This window comes from Mytilus edulis, chromosome 13 (assembly GCF_963676685.1).
Source record: "Mytilus edulis chromosome 13, xbMytEdul2.2, whole genome shotgun sequence".
In the NCBI taxonomy this organism is placed as follows: Eukaryota; Metazoa; Mollusca; class Bivalvia; order Mytilida; family Mytilidae; genus Mytilus; species Mytilus edulis.
In genome coordinates, this window is record NC_092356.1 from 23,930,813 (window position 1) to 23,951,748 (window position 20,936).

General features: G+C 30.1%; 1 protein-coding gene across 1 annotated transcript; it reads right to left on the reverse strand.

The window, feature by feature from the left end:
* Positions 1-3,038: 3,038 nt before the first annotated feature.
* Positions 3,039-19,510, reverse strand: LOC139500588 (neuronal acetylcholine receptor subunit alpha-3-like). Its single transcript, XM_071289344.1, has 5 exons — positions 19,350-19,510; positions 11,052-11,096; positions 5,671-5,780; positions 4,849-5,384; positions 3,039-3,658 (listed from the first exon to the last, which is right to left on the reverse strand). The coding sequence occupies exons 1-5, from the start codon at positions 19,443-19,445 to the stop codon at positions 3,252-3,254; spliced, it is 1,194 nt and encodes a 397-aa protein (XP_071145445.1). The 5' UTR covers positions 19,446-19,510; the 3' UTR covers positions 3,039-3,251.
* Between the last annotated feature and the right edge of the window lie 1,426 nt (positions 19,511-20,936).

Consider the following 20,936-nt stretch of genomic DNA (forward strand, 5'->3'; position numbering starts at 1 on the left):
CTTACATGTGTAAGTAAATTAAGTAAAACATGCAACCTTAACGTCAATACGGACAAGTTATGCAAGTATGAAAGCTTCAAAACCAGAAAGTTATTTAAAATTCTATTTCGATGATAGGGTCCTTGAAATTGTTCGAAAATACAAATATCTAATTATTAACACATAACCTAAATTTAGAAAAGTACATTGATAACCTGGTATCAGCAGGGAACAGGTCACCTGTTTGACTTACTTCGAAATACAAATACACTATGAAATGGACGATATGGACTATGCTACGTATAGGAAAGTGTGTTTTTTATTCGACAGATTTTACATAATAGAATGCACATTCGTTGTATGGGGATGTAAACGACATGATTCGAGAAAGCCTGTTCTTAAAAATATTAAGATATCAGAGTACCTTGTTTCTGAAAGCTGTAACAATAAGGTAATTGTAACAGCTTTAGTACGCGCGTCTGGCGTACTAAATTATAATCCTGGTACGTTTGATAACTATTTAGACAAGTAAATCAATAATCATAGTCTGTAAAAAAAAACACGAGATGATTCGTTTGATACCATTTACTATCGGGCGATATGAACTTTTTAAGGTTTAGTATGAATACTTTCCTACCGGTTATGGGGAGAGATATGGGATGATATCTGGCTTTCCTTAGTACACAATGCAATGTTATTCGGCTACTGTACAATTTGATAAGAATACTCCCGTTGTGTCACTTAGTTATTTAAAGGGACAAAGAGATTTTTAAACGATACAAAAATATCTTGTTCAACAACGTCAACAGACTTCCAGTTACAAAAATCATGTGGACTTAATTACAACATTACACACTCTTGTGTTTAAAAAGAACATCACCATTTGTCGTGCACTAATAGTGTTCATAATATACCAATACTCAACACATAAAAACGTATGAAAACAAAATTCACAACATCAGAATATATCTGAATTTTCTCACCAGAAACCAAAGATCAGCATTGTCGATAATGCGATTTGAAACATTTCCCTTAGAACTTGAAAACTGGCGTAGCAGAAACATTGCTATTGAATAAAGACTGTTCAAAATGTGTGACAGTGGCGAAGTCAAATGAGACCTCCACTTCATGATTTATTGTACATTGCATAACAAAATTCGGACCTTTCATTTATGGACACATTCAGTGAGAGGTTAAGCTCTCTATAAATCCAGTTTCAATCCACCATTATTCACCTGCACTGCTGAGTCTTTTGTAGACGTAACGCGCGTCTGACGTCAATACAAAATTTAATCCTGGTATTTATTAAGAGTTAATTTACAACCACTGGATTGATGCCACTGATGGTGGAGTTTTAATTCCCCAAGGGTATCACCAGCCGAGTAGTCAAGTAGTCACCACTTCTGTGCTGACATGAATTATAATTGATAATTATGGTCATATGTATAAGTTAACTGTTTACAAAACTTTTGAATTTAAGAAATACTAAGGCTTTTATACCTCAGGAGAAGATTACCTTAGCTGTATTTGGCAAAACTTTTGGAATTTTAGTCCTCAATCCCCTTCAACTTCGAACTTTATTTGGCCTTTTTTTTTTTTTTTTTATCTTTTTGTGATTCGAGCGTCACTGATGACAACTGTTCAATTGTTCAGGTACAATGGAGGGACCGTCCCAAAGACAAAAACGTCTGATTATCATTACGATATATAAATTCGGTTTGGCGCTTATATATAGCTACAGAAGATATAAAAAATGTAAAAAGTGAATAAAAATATTTCTCTATCATACACTATTCTTATTTGTATATTACCACGACATTTCACGTTGAATTGATTACAAAATTGCTGCAATCATTCCGCATCCTGATCAGCTTTCTCTTTAACTCTATGATTATGCTGCATACCAATAAGAATAAATGTGTATCTGTAAAAGCTTTTCTGAAAATTTATGAGAATTTCTGAAACATTATTACTGGACTGTCTGTCCGTCTGTTATCACACTTGTAAACAAGGTCGATACTTTTTTAAACGATCAAAACCTTACCCGATGTACATATTCAATTTTGGGAGGGGTAAAAACATTCGAAGGAAAAGATCAAGATACCTTGTTAAAGTTGGTGTATTTCCTTTTTTAATAAGGGGAGATTATCAACATGTAAGCAGTTCATACCTGCGTATGGAATTTATAATTCAACATACTAGTTACTATAGAGTTTTGTCATTGTAAATTCTTTTTGGATAGTGCTAAGCAGGGGTTGGGAGTCCAATGACTGTTTTCCCTCATTTAATTATATGGTCGTCCTCACGAACTGATTGTCCAATATAATTGCCCGTGTTCCAAAAAAAACCAAAAAAACACAGGCGTTGTCCTTTTTATCATAGAGCCATTCCCCAGTTCTCGAAAATGACCTCAGAGTTTCTTGCAAGAAGCGGTAATTTCTTTAGCAATACAGTTTAATAGTGTCTGTGTTGATCAGGTATCGTTGGTTTTATATGTTACACTGTCATTGCTAAATTTTATTTTGTTGTCAACGGGTCAGAAATTGTTGCGCTGTTTCTTTTTTCATTGACAAATCTTTGCCGGTTTTACAATCTTTTAATTTTTAGTACTTATGATTTTTTTTAAATTTCGTCTATGACTATGCATATGGGCGTTTTTTTTTATTCTTTTATCTAATTAGATTAATAAAACCCCGTTGCATATTTTGTGCGCCTGAACCAAGTCCTAAAAATGTTGATACTGTGTACGGCCTGCACTCGGTGGAAATTATGCTTCGCCTTCATATTTGATCCCTTTTTAGTCGGAGATCGCTGTTTTTTTTTTGTGGTTTTTTTATCTATTTTTTTTCTTCTGTATTTTTTTTCCCTTCTTAATTTAAAAATCCATGTCATTTTACTCTGTTGGGAGGTTATATCATTGTCAATCAAAAATATTTCAAGCATTAAATCTCTTAATGATGTATAGTATTATTTTCAATTTTTATTTTTGAGACGACCCCTCACATCTTTCCTGTCGTATTCGTATTGGACTGTAGGTGTAGACAATCGTTGAAAAGGTTTAATTATATGATACAAATTTTATTGTTAGAGCACACTATACAAACTAGCTCGCTTCAATACATATTTGTATTGAATAGTTGATCATTGAAGCAAAACTCAAGGGTGAACTATTATCAAAGTTAAAAAAAAAAGTGTGATGACGCCCTCTTCTTCCTTAGCGTTATATAGATTTAAGAAGATGTGGTTTAAGTGGCAATGAAACAACTATCCATCTAAACCACAGACGGATGAATGTTGCCTTCATCTTTAATCCATATGATCGCTGCTATTGGGATACTTACAAGAATCAAAATATATAAGACTGTAAAAACAACAAACAAAAAAGAATCACAGAATGCAGCTAGCTCCTTGTTGCTATATTGTTTTAATGGTGTCCTTTTCTTTACGCTGTCTCTTTCTTCCGTCGGTTGACAATCTTCTATAGACTGAGTCGATTCCAGAGAGTTTATTCTTCTGGCTTTGCACTTTAATTTTAACTTTAACATCCGGATCTTCCTTACCATAGAATACATCCAGTTTGGAGCAATGTAGCTTTTTGGTTTATTGTAAAGTCCCATTACAAATACTGTTATGATAATCAAAAGAAATGCCATGCCCAATGCTATCGTAAACAATCCCACTGCAAAGGTGAAAAAAAGCCAGTTAGTTTTAAATTTTAAGAGAGCAATTTTACTATTTTCTTTGCTTCACTATCAAATTACGTTACTTTTGTTCATGGAAGCCAATTAAAATAATATATATATATATATATTTATTTTAACATACCGTTTGTATAAAAGAATTAAAATGTTAAAATATTAAAATGTTAAATTATTTAAATGCATGAATATTAAAATGTTAAATTATTTACAATGAGATAAAATATAAATAAACACGCTTTATATTGTGTGCATTTGTATTAGCATCCAGGTAAAGTCGGATGATAATGAGAAATTTTTGCAGCTCATTGTACATGCATTTTTTTGCCTCGTGAATTATTCAAAGTGTGAATGAAATTCCAAAAAAATAGTTTAGTTGATTGAAGTCTGCAACGTCCATGTGCCAATATTAAAGAAATAAAAAGTACGGTGATGTAAAATTAACTATTCTTTATCTTTCCGGTGTCTTTTCCCGTCTTTTTATTAAGCCCATCTGGTTCTTACGTCCTTCTCTGTGTATGTAAAATTCGTAAAGAACACCTTTATATATGTTTAAATTAATAGACAGGGATTATGAAAATCAGAAGTAGAACACTAAGAAGAATTATGATAACAACAAAATTATTATAGAACATTTCAAACGTGCAGTAGAGTTTATATATTAATTACAAAATGCAAACACACAGTTCACAAAACTATACAAATTAAACGTTGATTGAGCAGCAAAAATATAGGGAAACATTTGGTTAAAAAATCATGCATGCCAATGCCCAAATGTTGGTGACTAATGGATAATCGTAAACAACTGTAAGGATTACATATTACTAGTAATGATTCAAAACATTTTTCAATCCATGGAATTTATCACTTGTCATCATGATTCAATCAAAACAATTAGATAATTGAAATATTTTAATTGCAACCATGTACTTCGAATACCATAGAATGCATAGTCAGTAAATACGTTTACATGTAGGAAACATAATTAGTATCTACAACTGAGCAATCGATAAATTAAAACAGTTTTAAATGCACGTACATAGAGTTCCTTGTCGCCACTTTTGAAAACATCAAGACAATGACGTATTAATATGATATAGCAATAACGTTAGAATTATGAAAACGACAAAAATTAGCGTACAACCATGTCTATAGTATACTGTTACTTTACCTAGAATTGAAGGGTATTCCGTTGATGAAGGCATTGTTTCTGCAAAAAATGTCAATAAAACCACTAAAGCAAGTACCACTGTCAGAATATATCCAATTCTTATTCCGGATTTAAGCGGTAGAAAGAATGTAACAAAAGTCAATATTGCAGTAATAACGGTCGGAAATACAACGATCATTAAGTAATGACCAGGAATCCTTTTCAAACCTATCCAGAATTGGAGCATGTCATTACTACCTGAGATTGTCTCAAATGTAGCATGAAAACCGTAGCTGGGTGTGTATGCAATCTGCCAATCACCTTGTAATATTGGTTCATGATATATCGATGAGATAATTGGAAATAAATACATTGCAGTATTAGGAAGATCTAAGCTAGCTAAATTTATGTGGCAAAGTTGATAGTCAAATGGGAAAAACGCGATAAACATTTTACAAAACGTGGACAACATTACAATTGGTTTCCAAACTATCGTTCCGTTATTAAATATTTGGATTGGTCTTTCATCTCCAATATTCTTCTGTAATTCATGCATTCTAAATATAGATAAGAAAGTCATTTTATAAGATCTATATGCAAAACATACACAATTATATAACTTTACAGTTTAATGTATAAATTATCAGTGTTTGAAACTAAGGAGCTAGAAATACGTCAATGAGACATGTTGAAAATATATGTATGTATGCGTTTACGAAGATTTGTATACGTTGTTATAGTCAGTTAATATTTATGATTATGTTACATTTGTGTTTGTTTAGCCCATAACAATTGATGCACTTTTATATAAATCATTTCTTTAAACTGAACTTAAAAACGTACGAATTTAACACAACCAATTCTGGGTGCCAAACTTTGTTCACTGGTACAAATATATTTTCTATGTTCGCATAATCACTTCCGATCCAATTCAATCGGTCGTCTGTCCATACCTGAAATGAACACCAAAATACACACAACTCAAACTAATTGTTCAAAGAACAATTGAAGGTCTTTCCAACCGTAAAAATATATTTTGATATATGTATATATAAAACTATGAAAATAAGGTTTAAAATGTCATTTCCAGCGTCAAATGATAGCTTAGTGTACATGTACACTGATGCCGAAAATATATGGTTGCTATACAAGTTTATTCTGTATAAGGAAGATAATTTGTTGCTACCTGTTTGAAAAATGTCACTTTCGATTTAATTAGATAGTTGACTTAACACTGATTAAAAAAATATGACTCAATATATTTTATCATTTTTTACAAAGAATAACTACTTCCGTTTGATTCAAAGTCACTACCTGTTGACCTCTAACCAAAAGATCCTAGGTCTTTATTATTTATGGTTAGTGAGTTATATCACTTTCTGCATAATTTTAGATATAAGAGGTGAGAAAAGTCCAATTTATCATTAGCGTACCCTTTAAACAATAATGTGTTACAACATGTTGTAACTAACAATTTAATAAAAATATGTTGTCGATATTTTTTATGTTTTTTTTATCTTGACCTTTGATCTTGATCTTGATCTTATTTTCAATGTTTTAGACAAAACACATCATATCAAAGACACTAGGTCTCAATCGCTTATCGTTTGCAAATAAGAAATGCATATCACTTATGTCAAATGCATCAGGAGGAATAAGTCTAATATGGAGTCTTCGGTTAAAACACCCTGAGGATATAACAAGCAATTTGGTAAACTAAATTTGTCGCTTTCTTTTTCGGTTACGGAGGAAAACAGTGTTCGGATAAGTATTATCAATTTCAAAGGCGCGTAAATTGTTGGATATCATATACCAAACATTTAGATCTAGGTGTAATACCGCAAAATCATTGTACGTCACATCCGGATGTATACGAAAATAGGTCGAAAAAAATATTCCCTTGAATTTGACAATTGTAGGTAATCCTACATTTTTTGGCAGGAAAACATTTCTGTTTTATAAAAATATGTCTTAGGTATTTCTTTTTAACACTCTAATTGATTCTTTATTGCACACATTGCTGTTTAACAATTAAACTTGGTGTACAACATTGTCTTAGATATTTCAAAGCACCGTTATTTTTTTTTATTTGGGGTTTGTATAAAATATTTTGTAAACTTGAGGTTACATTGTTACCAAAGCTTGTACACAGGTTAAATTTGATTTAAAAATTCCAGTGATGATTTTTTTCTTATATGCAATGTATTGTTATGTGATTTTTTTGTATAGTATTGGACAGGATAAAACTTTACTCATGCAAAGTATTTCTTAATTTGAAACGAAGATAGATTCTTCACAATGTTTTTAAAGTGCAAATTTGAAAAAAAGACTAATACAGGAAAATCAATAGTTGAATTACGCCTAATATGGGAAGCTGTACATGCACCTTTGACTTTGTGAGTACACTCATGTGTTAAAATGTCTTGCTATTTAAGGGAAATATTACAAAAATTTAAATATTCTGAGTGGATTGAGTCTCCAAAATACATTTTATTAGAAACTTTTTTGAAATAGGACTCTACCATGAATATTCAGTTGACAGAATAAGCCATACAAAGCGTTTTTAGGGAGCTTTTTCTCCTTATTTCTTATACATGTTATATTCTGCTTTGATAGAACATTTTCCTAGAAAATACTTTAATAAATAAATAGTTATAATTAAATGTTATTAGTTTTAATGCTGTTACAACAAATTATTTCCTCAAAGAGAAGCCTTTTATGTCCATCTCTGGAACGCGGCGTAAGTTTAAATCGTAATTTAATCGTTTTTCATTATACTAGATTTTTCTCACTGTTGACCTGATTATGTCAAAACTTGACAGGAATTCTTGAAATAATCATTATTATAAAGGGAAAAATTTGCATTCAGTTTATTAACCAAAAAGTTTTCTTTAGCCACATTTTGCGAAACAAAAAGTAAACGCAAGAAATAAAAATGGCGAAAGAAGAAAAGAAAATTAATTAAAACCCAATGATTCAAAGACAATTAAAGGTTTTTCCACCAGTAAAGATCTATTTTTGATATGAAATTATACAAATTCGGTTTTATATGTCCTTTCCAGCGTCAAATGATGGCTAATTGTACGCTAACTCTAATAAAAGAAAGAATCTATAAAAACAATTTTGAATCAGGGAGATAATTTGCGACTTCCGGTTTGAAAATTGACACTTCTGGTATTATTTTATAGTTTACTTGCACTGTTTCCCAAAATATATACACTTTTACACAAAATATGTACAAAAATAGCTACTTCCAGTTTACACAAGGTCACCTCCAGTTGTCTTTCCAATACAAAAAGTCCCTTGACTTGATCATGTATACGTATGAATTAAAAGCAAATATCAAGGTCAAAATATAGAACGTGAAATTTAACAATGTACTTGAGCTAAATTTCAAGGTTATAAACCTAAAGGACCTCAAATCAGAAGACCCTACATCTTTGTTATAAATGGTTAGTGAGTAATATCCCCATACACGTTATTTTGTATATAAAGGGGGAGGAAACTTCAATTTATGTATGCATTACCACATGTCACAACCAACAATCTAGTAAAAATATGTCGATATCTTATACGGTTTTCAAAAAAAAGTTGAAATAAGCCAAAATCAAAATTAAAAAAAGATTATGAACTTGACCTTTGACCTTGACCTAATTTTCTTTTTTGTTTGGACCAAGGACCTCTAATCAAAAGACCCTATGTCTCTATCATTTAAGGTTTAACAGTTTCGCATGCATATCACTTATATAAAAGGCATAATGGGTAATTACTCTCATATTGAATCTCATTACGGCTTCGGTCAAAACTAAATATAACATCCTCAGGTAAATAACGAGGAATTTGGCTAAATAAATTTATCGTAATAATATCGACCATTGCAAAGGAGTAGTATACACAAGAAAAAAAGTGTACAGGGAGATAATATTTACAAAGTAAAGTTTTTTGTTTTTGTTTCGCGGTGTCCGTTTCAAAAGCGTATTAACTGTAAGACATCGTTTACCAACAATCTGACCACCATATTTGGAAACAACAATACAGCAGAGGAAAACAAATAGAGGGAAGAAAAAAAAACCGCAAAAGGTCTTTCTACGGAAAAGTGGAAAGACCTAATACAGTAAAACCTGTCCAAACCGAACACCCACGGGACTTTGCGTTTTGTTCGGTATTCACAGGTGTTCGGATTGTAGAGGTAATCGGAAGTCGACACCAAAATAATTTTGGCATTTACTGACAAGGGATAATAGGTGACACAACAGACCACAAATTATCTTTGTGTTGATTTAGATGTAAATGTAAAAATAAAAGAAGATAGACGTTTTTCTACATTTTTGTTTATAAATCAAACGCCACTCCGTCAATCACGCTCGTCGTTCGGAGATGTCCGACGTGGAGCGATTTTGCTTTTATAATTATTTTCTCATCCGTTAATTCACTGACCAATTCAGATTCACAGTCACTGTCAAATGAATCGTAATTGAATCGGGAACGTCAATGTACACACGAGTTCTCGGACTAAACTGGTCACCAACTGATTGATACTTCGGCACACGACAACAGTGAAACAACAGTAGAGGTCTAGTTTATTCTCGGACTTTATCGTTGCTAAATAGCTAACGGAAGTCTTCGGGAGCATTCGAATCAAATATATAGGGCCTCTAAAAGGAATCCAGCAATCGAAATCCATTGACCTTGTTGTATTGCACGACTTCTTAATCCGGTGAAAGGCTTTAAAACTATATTTAATTAAACAGTTTAGCTGTACAATGGCAGTTTCAATTTTGTGGCCGTAATTATTTGAGTAAGGTGCATTTAATTGATCTGAGGGAAAGTTCCTTTTTTTTTCATTATCGTTGATGGGAGTAAAAAAATCACTTTATACATGGACACACACATACTAATTAGTTTGTAATAACAACTCACAAGTTCATTAAACCTCAAATACCTTCGGGGATACTCTGCCATCCTGTGTTTGTTTAATTAAATTATGCAAATAATTAATAATATTTTATTGTTTTGATTGGTATTGATCGATTTTGACAGGTTATTTTTAGATACAAATTTACTAACGAGCCTTCAAAAAGCGTTCGGAATTCGGTGTTGACAGGGTTCGTTTTTTTCAGGTTAGATTAACGTTAATTGATAGGGAAATTTTGTGGGACTTTGAAAATTGTTCGGTTTAAACTGAAATTCGGTTTTATCAGGGTTCGGTTTTACCAGGTTTCACTGTAATCAGAAGAAAAACAATAGGTCTTCCCACAGAAAAGTGGAAAGACCAAATAATCAGAACAATTTCAATAGGTATTTCCACAAAAATGTGTAAAGAACTTATAAATAATAATCAGAAGAAACTCAATAGGTCTTTCTATAGAAAAGTGGCAAGACGTAATTAGTATAATTATAATGCGAATTTCTTATGAAGACACTTTCAGACTTTCAGACGTTCCATGACCTTGGTCAAGGAACTGTTACAATACGATGTCCATCTTAATGTTCGTGTATTTCTTGGTTCTTCAAAGGGAACACATTATCATTTATTAAGGTTTGATTTAGATATTTGTATAAATAATTTTTCAAATGATTCAATTTATTGTTTTGTAGAACAGAACAATTTTGAATCTTATAATACCGTAACATTTAAAGTGTGCGCTGAATGATATCTGGCATGGGGTTAAATCTGTGCTAAACACGTCAAATAACATTTGTAGGCAAATGTTTCATGTACACAATTATATTTAAAAAAAAAGAATTAGAAAAGCAAGTGTTATTTCTCCAATACTTTTACCTTTTTTAGAGACTTATTAGCATTTAAATTCTGACAACTTTATTATGGACAATTATTCCGAACATGTATTTTCATATTTAGGTTAGAAATATAGCAAAATATAATTACAAATATGAAAGACAAAATATATATTAATAAGGAATTTGATGTCGTTTGATTGTATATGTGCACAGAGTAGTGGACAATAGCAAGCATAGAATAACGTACTTTTAATGATCGAACTCCATACCGTATCTATAGTCAATTAAATTTTTCGAGGTAGACCAAATAAGTAAAATAAATTTTGCAAACAGTCTTTTGAAATTGATATTGACCACAATGGAATTCGGGTTTTTACATTGAAGGCATATATCATGTATTTGTCAATTCAAAATATATTATAATATGATCATCGGTTCAGCTATAAAAAGAAACCTTTAAAACATAAAAAAGATTTACTAACCACGGTGAAATATCCTGTCGTCGATAATGTTTGTGACTTTGTATCCTAAAACAAAACAAAAAACAATTCAAGAATCAATAGATGTGTGAAATAAACAAAAGAAAATTTCTGTTGGCTCGAACCAGATTTACAAATTATTAAAATCTTTTAAATTGCATTTTGTTTTATTTCGAACATGGTATACTTTAACACGAATGTTCAACTTAAATAAACCGTGATCAACACACTAGTAATAAATAATTATTGATACATCGATAAATAGATGATGAAAACATTAGTTTTGCATAAAGTGAATTAGTACTCAATCAGCGTTTTTATCTTTATGAAAAAAGATTTAAAAAAAAAATGGAAGATAAGGTAATTACCCTAATGTGTGAGTTTATAACTTTTATTTTTACTGTTCATGTTTGTTTCACATAAACAAGCATGTGTATGGTAACTTTTCAGATAAACGAAGCCAAAAACAGGATACAGTACTTGCAACCTTAGACGTTACTGTTTGACGTGAACTTGACTGATCGGTGAATGATCGGTGACGGATGTTTGACTGATCGATGAGTGATCGGTGATCGGTGACCCATAGGATCCGCCAGATAAGTCAAATAACCTATGTAAGAGTTACCCTGACAACTGTCACCGATCGATCATTAAATTAAATTTATGCACGGATCGGACGGATACGTATATATTTAGAATTCTTATGTAAACCGAACTCCACAGTGTTTACAATCGGTGAACGCGGACCTCTACGAAGACACCTTAATTTACACGTTATAATTTGTAATAAAATTAGTTGCAATAAAAAAGTAAAAATAGTTTAACAGAATAAGATGCTTAGAGCGTTAAATTGTTTGTGTTGATTAATATTTTCGTATTAAATATTATAAACATCAGAGACATATAATACATAATTGTATTATATGACTCAGTTAACATGAACTTATTTCTACGAAAATTGTTATTGTTGACCGCCATTGGATTTTTGAACTTTTAATAGTTTCGAATGACCTTTCGAATAGGTTGTTTTTTCATCAAATTAAAAAAATGTAAAAGAAATGATATTAAAAGTTTGTTCCCATTGTTTAGAATTACCAAAATTAATCTTCTTTTTATCAAATATTGTACTATTTTATTTGCAATCAGTTATTTTTACCATCTTGAGACTAGTCTTCTAATCAGAATTGAGATATAATGAGAATTAAAATACTTTTAACTTTTATTTTTGTGGAATAAGAATGCAGTTATTGATTTATTTTTATGCAAATTATTAACTGTCATATGATTTCAGTACTTTTTGTACATAATGATTGGCTGTTCTTCATAAAATAATTTTACTTTAAGGAAAAAGATATTAAATTTTTGTACGCGTTGCCTAAAATGCAAATATTTCTTCATTTTACTGAATATTATTGACCGCTGTCATATGGTATTTTGAACCCCATGGTAAATTGACCCCGGGGTCAAAAAACCGCTATGGTAAATTGAACCCCCGCCCATGGTAAATTGAACCCTCCCCCCCCTGTATGAGGGTAGTTTTGATTTTCCATGGTAAAAAAAGGGGGAGGGGGTCAAAATACCTTGGCAGGGTAAAATTTTCAAAATAACTTTTCCAGCAAGTTTAATATATACAAACTGCTTATTTGTGTATTCTAACTATATAAAAAAGTTAGAATTGTCAGAATTTTTTTAATAAAAGGTCTAGAGTAAGGGGTTCAATACACCGCAGTGGGGTCAAAATACCATGGCAAAGTAAAATTTTCAAAATATCTTTTCCATCAAGTTTAATACATACAAACTACTTGTTGGTGTATATTAACTACATATAAGAGTTAAAATTGCCAGAATTTTTTGAATTGTCTAGAGTAAGGGGTTCAATATATCGCAGGGGGTCAAAATATCATGGCAAAGTAAAATTTTAAAATTATCTTTTCCAGCAAGTTAAATACATACAAACTACTTATTGGTGAATTCTATCTGCATAAAAGAGTAAGAATTGCCAGATTTTTGGAAACTAAAGTTCTAGAGTAGGGGTTCAATATACCGCAGGGGGGGTCAAAATACCATGGCAAAGTTAAATTTCTTAAAATATCTTTTCCAGCAAGTTAAATACATACAAACTACTTATTGGTGTATTCTTACTACATAAAAGAGTAAGAATTGCCAGATTTTTGGAAATGAAAGGTCTAGAGTAGGGGGTACAATATACTGCAGGGGGGTCAAAATACCATGGCAAATTAAAATTTTAAAAATATCTTTTCCAACAAGTTTAATACATACAAACTACTTATTGGTGTATTTTAACTACATAAAAGAGTTCAAATTGCCAGAATTTCTGAAATTAAAGGCCTAGAGTAGGTGGTTCAATATAACGCAGGGTGGGTCAAAATACCATGGCAAATTAAAAGTTTAAAAATAACTTTTCCAGCAAATTTAATACATACAAACTGCTTATTTGTGTATTTTAACTATATAAAAAAGTTAGAATTGCCAGAATTTTTTTAATTAAAGGTCTAGAGTAAGGGGTTCAATATATACCCAGAAGGGTCAAAATACCATGGCAAAGTAAAATTTTAAAATTATCTTTTCCAGCTTGTTAAATACATACAAACTACTAATTGGTGAATTCTAACTACATAAAAGAGTTCAAATTGCCAGAATTTCTGAAATTAAAGGCCTAGAGTAGGGGGTTCAATATACCGCAGGGGGGTCCAAATACCATGGCAAAGTAAAATTTTCAAAATAACTTTTCCAGCAAGTTTAATACATACAAACTACTTATTTGTGTATTCTAACTACATAAAAGAGTTCGAATTGCCAGAATTTTTTAAATTAAAGGCCTAGAGTAGGGGGTTCAATATACCGCAGGGTGGGTCAAAATACCATGGCAAATTAAAATTTTAAAAATAACTTTTCAAACAGGTTTAATACATACAAACTGCTAATTTGTGTATTCTAACTATATGAAAAAGTTAGAATTGCCAGAATTTTTTCAATTAAAGGTCTGGAGTAAGGGGTTCAATATACCCCAGGGGGTCAAAATACCATGGCAAAGTAAAATTTTCAAAATATCTTTTCCAGCAAGTTTAATACATACAAACTACTTATTGGTGTATTCTTACTACATAAAAAAGTTAGAATTTCCAGAATTTTTTGAATTAAAGGTCTAGAGTAGCGGGTTCAGTATACTGCAGGGGCGTCAAAATACCATGGCAAAGTAAAATTTTCAATATACCTTTTCCAACAAGTTAAATACATACCTCGCCATGGTATTTTGACCCCCTGTGGTATATTGAACCCCCTACTATAGACCTTGAATTTCAAAAATTCAAGCTATTATAACTCCTTAACATAGTAATAATACTCCAATAAGTAGTTTGTATGTATTGAACATGATGGAAAAGATGTTTTGAACATTTTACTTTGCCATGGTAATTTGACCCCCCTACCATGGTATATTGAAACCCCTACTATAGACCCTAAATTTTTAAAAATTTTAGCAATTCTAACTTTTAACATTGTTATAATACTCCAATAAGTAGTTTGTTTGTATTTCATATACTGGAAAAGATATTTTGAAAATTTTACTCAGCCATGGTATTTTGACCTCCCTGTGGTATATCGAACCCCCTACTAAAGACCTTGAATTTCAAAAATTCAAGCTATTCTAACTTCTTAACATAGTTATGATACTTCAATAAGTAGTTTGTATGTAATTAATATACTGGAAAAGATATTTTGAACATTTTACTTAGCCATGGTATTTTGACCCCCTGCGGTATATTGAACCCCCTACTAAAGACCTTGAATTTCAAAAATTCAAGCTATTCTAACTCCTTAACATAGTTACAATACTCCAGTAAGTAGTTTGTATGTATTTATTATACTGAAAAAGATATTTTGAAAGTTTTACTTAGCCATGGTATTTGGACCCCCCCCCCCCCCCCCCCTGCGGTATATTAAAACCCCTACTATAGACCTTGAATTTCAAAAATTCAAGCTATTCTAAATCCTTAACATAGTTATATTACTCCAATAAGTAGTTTATATGTATTTAATATACTGGAAAAGATATTTTGAAAATTTTACTTAGCCATGGTATTTTGACCCCCCTGCGGTATATTGAACCCCCTACTATAGACCTTGAATATCAAAAATTCAAGCTATTCTAACTCCTTAACATAGTTACAATACTCCAGTAAGAAGTTTGTATGTATTTAATATACTGAAAAAGATATTTTGAAAATTTTACTTAGCCATGGTATTTTGACCCCCCTGCGGTATATTGAACCCCCTACTATAAACCTTGAATTTCAAAAATTCAAGCTATTCTAAATCCTTAACATATATAGTTATATTACTCCAATAAGTAGTTTATATGTATTTAATATACTGGAAAATATATTTTGAAAATTTTACTTCGCCATGGTATTTTGACCCCCCTGCGGTATATTGAACCCCCTACTATAGACCTTGAATTTAAAAAATTCAAGCTATTCTAACTCCTTAACATAGTTACAATACTCCAGTAAGTAGTTTGTATGTATTTAATATACTGAAAAAGATATTTTGAAAATTTTACTTAGCCATGGTATTTTGACCCCCCTGCGGTATTTTGAACCCCCTACTTAAAACCACATATTAAAGAAAATTATAGCCAAAAATTGTAAATTAGATTATCTGCAATACTATTTATCAAAAACAGGGGGGTTCAATATACCGCAGGGGGGTTCAAAATACCACATTTTACCGCATGGTATTTTGACCCCGGGTTCACTTTTTAGGGGGTTCAAAATACCATATGACACCGCCATTGGATTTTTGTACTTTTTATAGTTTCGAATAGGTTGTTTTTTTCATGAAATTAAAAGAATGTCAAAGAAATGATATTAAAAGTTTGTTCCCATTGTTTAGAATTACCAAAATTAATTTTCTTATTATCAAATATTGTACTATTTTATTTGCAATGAGTTATTTTTACCATCTTGAGACAAGTCTTCTAATCAGAATTGAGATATAATGAGAATTAAAATACTTAAACTTTTATATTTGTGGAATAAGAATGCAGTTATTGATTTATTTTGATGCATATTATTAACTGTCATATGATTTCAGTACTTTTTGTACATAATGATTGGCTGTTCTTCATAAAATAATTTTACTTTAAGGAAAAAGATATTAAATTTTTGTACGGGTTGCCTAAAATGCAAATATTTCTTCATTTTACTGAATATTATTGACCGCCATTGGAATTTTGTACTTTTTATAGTTTCGAATAGGTTGTTTTTTCATGAAATTAAAAGAATGTCAAAGAAATGATATTAAAAGTTTGTTCCCATTGTTTAGAATTACCAAAATTAATCTTCTTATTATCAAATATTGTACTATTTTATTTGCAATCAGTTATTTTTACCATCTTGAGACAAGTCTTCTAATCAGAATTGAGATATAGTGAGAATTAAAATACTTAAACTTTTATATTTGTGGAATAAGAATGCAGTTATTGATTTATTTTGATGCATATTATTAACTGTCATATGATTTCAGTACTTTTTGTACATAATGATTGGCTGTTCTTCATAAAATAATTTTACTTTAAGGAAAAAGATATTAAATTTTAGTACGCGTTGCCTAAAATGCAAATATTTCTTCATTTTACTGAAAATTATTGACCGCCATTGGATTTTTGTACTTTTTATATTTTGAATAGTTTTTTTTCATAGAATTAAAAGAATGGCAGAGAAATCATACTGAAATTTTATTCGCATTGTTAAAAATAACCAATATTATTCTTCTTTTTATTAAAAATGATACTATTTTATTTGAAATCAGTTATTTGTACCATCTAGAGACAAGTCTTCTTATCAGAATTGAGATATAGAGAGAATTAAAATACTTAAACTTTTATTTTTGTGGAAATATGAAAAATGCAATTATTGATTTATTTTGATGCAAATTATTAACCGTCATATGATTTCAGTACTTTTTGTACATCTTGATTGGCTGTTCTTCATAGAATAATCTAACTTTCAGGAAAAAGATATAAAATTTTAGTACGCGTTGCCTAAAATGCAAATATTTCTTCATTTTACTGAAAATTATTGACCGCCATTGGATTTTTGTACTTTTTATATTTTGAATAGTTTTTTTTCATAGAATTAAAAGAATATCAGAAAAATCATACTAAAATTTTGTTCCCATTGTTTAAAATAATCAAAATTATTCTTCTTTTTATCAAAAATAATACTATTTTATTTGAAATCAGTTATTTTTACCATCTTGAGACAAGTCCTCTAATCAGAATTGAGATATAATGAGAATTAAAATACATAAACTTTTATTTTTGTGGAATAAGAATGTACTTATTGATTTATTTTGATACAAATTATTAACTGTCATATGATTTCAGTACTTTTTGTTCATCAAGATTGGCTGTTCTTCATAAAATATGCTTACTTTTAGGAAAAAGATATAAAATTTTTGTACGCGTTGCCTAAAATACAAATATTGTTTTATTTTACTGAAAATTATTGACCGCCATTGGATTTTTGTACTTTTTATAGTTGAGAATAGTTTTTTTTCATAAATTAAAAGAATATCAGAAAAATCATACTAAAATTTTGTTCGCATTGTTTAAAATAATCAAAATTATTCTTCTTTTGATCAAAAATGATACTGTTTTATTTGAAATCAGTTATTTTTACCATCTTGAGACAAGTCTTTTAATCAGAATTGAGATATAATGAGAATTAAAATACATAAACTTTTATTTTTGTGGAATAAGAATGTAGTTATTGATTTATTTTGATACTAATAATAACCGTCACATGATTTCAGTACTTTTTGTACATCATGATTGGCTGTTCTTCATAAAATATGCTTACTTTAAGGAAAAAAAATATTAAATTTTTGTACGCGTTGCCTAAAATGCTAATATTTCTTCATTTTACTGAAAATTATTGACTGCCATTGGAATTTTGTACTTTTTATAGTTTAGAATAGTTTTTTTTCATAAAATTGAAAGAATATCAGAAAAATCCTACTAAAATTTTGTTCGCATTGTTTAAAATAATCAAAATTATTTTTCTTTTTATAAAAAATGATACTATTTTATTTGAAATCAGTTATTTTTACCATCTTGAGACAAGTCTTCTAATCAGAATTCCGATATAATGAGAATTAAAATACTTACACTTTTATTTTTGTGGAATAAGAATGTAGTTATTGATTTATTTTGATACAAATTATTAACCGTCATATGATTTCAGTACTTTTTGTACATCAGGATTGGCTGTTCCTCATAAAACATGCTTACTTTAAGGAAAAAGATATTAAATTTTTGTACGCGTTGCCAAAAATGCAAATATTTCTTCATTTTACTGAAAATTATTGACCGCCATTGGATTTTGTAATTTTTATAGTTTGAAATAGTTTTTTTGTTCATAAACTTAAAGGAATGTCAGGGAAATCATACTAAAATTTTATTCGCATTGTGTTGATTAACCAAAATTATTCTTCTTTTTGTTAAAAATGATACTATTTTATTTGAAATCAGTTATTTTACCATCTTGAGACAAGTCTGCTTATTTGAATTGAGATGGAATGATGTACTTTTTATTGTTTAGGAGTAGCTATCTTTTTTAATAAAAAAAAAAAGACTTTCAGAAAAATATAATGTAATGTTGTTTGCATTGTTTAAAATTATTTCTATTTCTTGTTAAAAAATACAGCAGTTATTTTTGTAATTTGTTATTTTAAATGCTTCGATTGTGACGAGAATATAGAATGTCCGTGATTATGATAAGTTTTTTTTAAGAATTTTATGATGATAAGGATACACAAATTTTAAATATTGAAAAAAAATAGACTACATTTTTCAATAACTGATTCTTTCATTTTGTTTTTCCCGAGAATGTTTGGAAAATAATAAAATAAAAACCGAGATGTGGACACCGTTTTAGAACTCGCCGGGTTTGAAAATATATAACCTAAATAAAACGAAAAAGACCATTCTTTAATGATGATATTTTAATTTAGGTTTTATATGTACATTTCGTTTCATTTCAATTCATAAAACTTTGCTAAATAATTAATAAACAAAATGTATAATTGAACGTTCGATTTTCAAGAGTCGCCATTTTAATTAGATTAAACGAAACTAAGATTCCGTAATTTGTATTAGTTTATCATGTGACGTATTAAAGTTCAATCCGTCATCAAGGTCCATCGGTACTATCCGTCCGATCAGTCCGATCAGTCAATTACTTTGACTATAAGTCTGACGGATTGCGTTACACTTACCAATGAATTCACATACTGCAAGGTATACATTGCGTCTACCCATACTGGATATGTTGGCAAGACATTTTCATCGTATCTTGATTTATTAAATAACATTGTGTGAAGATTTTGTGCATCCCTCGAACTGTAATAGTACGATGTTGTAAATATGAATAAATCTGAAAAAAAAAATACTTTAAGACTACAGGAAACTGAAGTAATTATCTGCATAATACATGTTTGAATGAAACTGAACGGTGTTAACAACATTATGTGTATGAGTATTTTTGTCCTTGTTATTGTCTTATATGAAAATGACAAATTGGATACAATAATCAGCTGATACAAATATATCTATAAAAGTACTAAGCCCTATATATGAGTTAGAAATCACAAATAAACACAAACTGTCTAAATGACACAAAAACATAATGATATGTTATAATGATCAGCATACGAGGGTTTCGCATTAAGACGGGGAATGAATATCAATGGATCAAGTAATATATGAAGCATCCTAGTATTGATTTGAAAGGCTTTGGTTCAGTGATATTTGTTTTTATATTATGCAAGTGTGCTAAAGAAACGTGATTAACTCTATGATATAAAAGAGAAGCGTCAAAAACAAATATATTATTAACACTAGTAAACTAAACTGTACTATTGTTGTATGCTTTTTTTTATCGATCATAAACTATATAAGAATATCCAAAATCTTATAATATGTGGCCATTTTTTTGGTTTATTAAAGCTCCCAACTAAGTTGTACGTTAATTTTGTTGTGTGCTGTTATATAAGTATCCATATATATATACGATTACAATGTAAATTCCATATTGACCAAACATATTTATCTGGTTTCGTTTGCCAACCTTTGTGAACTCATGTTGAGGACCCTTTATTTATTTTTCAACGAATATTGATCGCACAAATGCATATGTATACATTTATCAGTGATATGTCATTGACAAACAAGGCAACATTTACATCTTTATATACAATATTCATTGTTTATAGAACATAATATAACTCACGATTGAAAATAAAAAAAACAAATTGTAGAAACTCTTTTCACTAATCTTGTGTTAGGTTAACTTCTGTTTTCTTTAGACTTAAGTGTTAGTTCAATTAGGAATAGCATTTAAAATACGTTTTATGTTGGAATTTGTTTAAATGAATCACTCGGCCACATATTATGGTTTATGCCCGCGAAACTAAACGTCAGCAAGGTACCTTTAAAGAGTTAAACCATTATCAGCATTATGTCAAGAGAGATATCAAACCTACGTCAGCATGTTTTCAAAAAGGGGGAGTAACTATACATTACCATGATGTCAAAACAGTATGGGGATGGTTGGATGCCTGCAAATATGTTTTACATTGCCACAGTCTGTATATGCCTGGCCTACATTAAGAGCCTGCAATTCAGTGGTGTTCGTTTGTTTCTTTTTACGATATTTGTTTCTCGTTTTCAATGCCGGCTGATAGTTTTATGGTGAACTGTTTTACATTTGTCATTTATGGACCTTACTTTATGTATTCGGCATATGGTTTGCTCATTGTTGACAGCCGTTTGGTTGTTGTTAATATTTATTTCCTCTTGGTCTC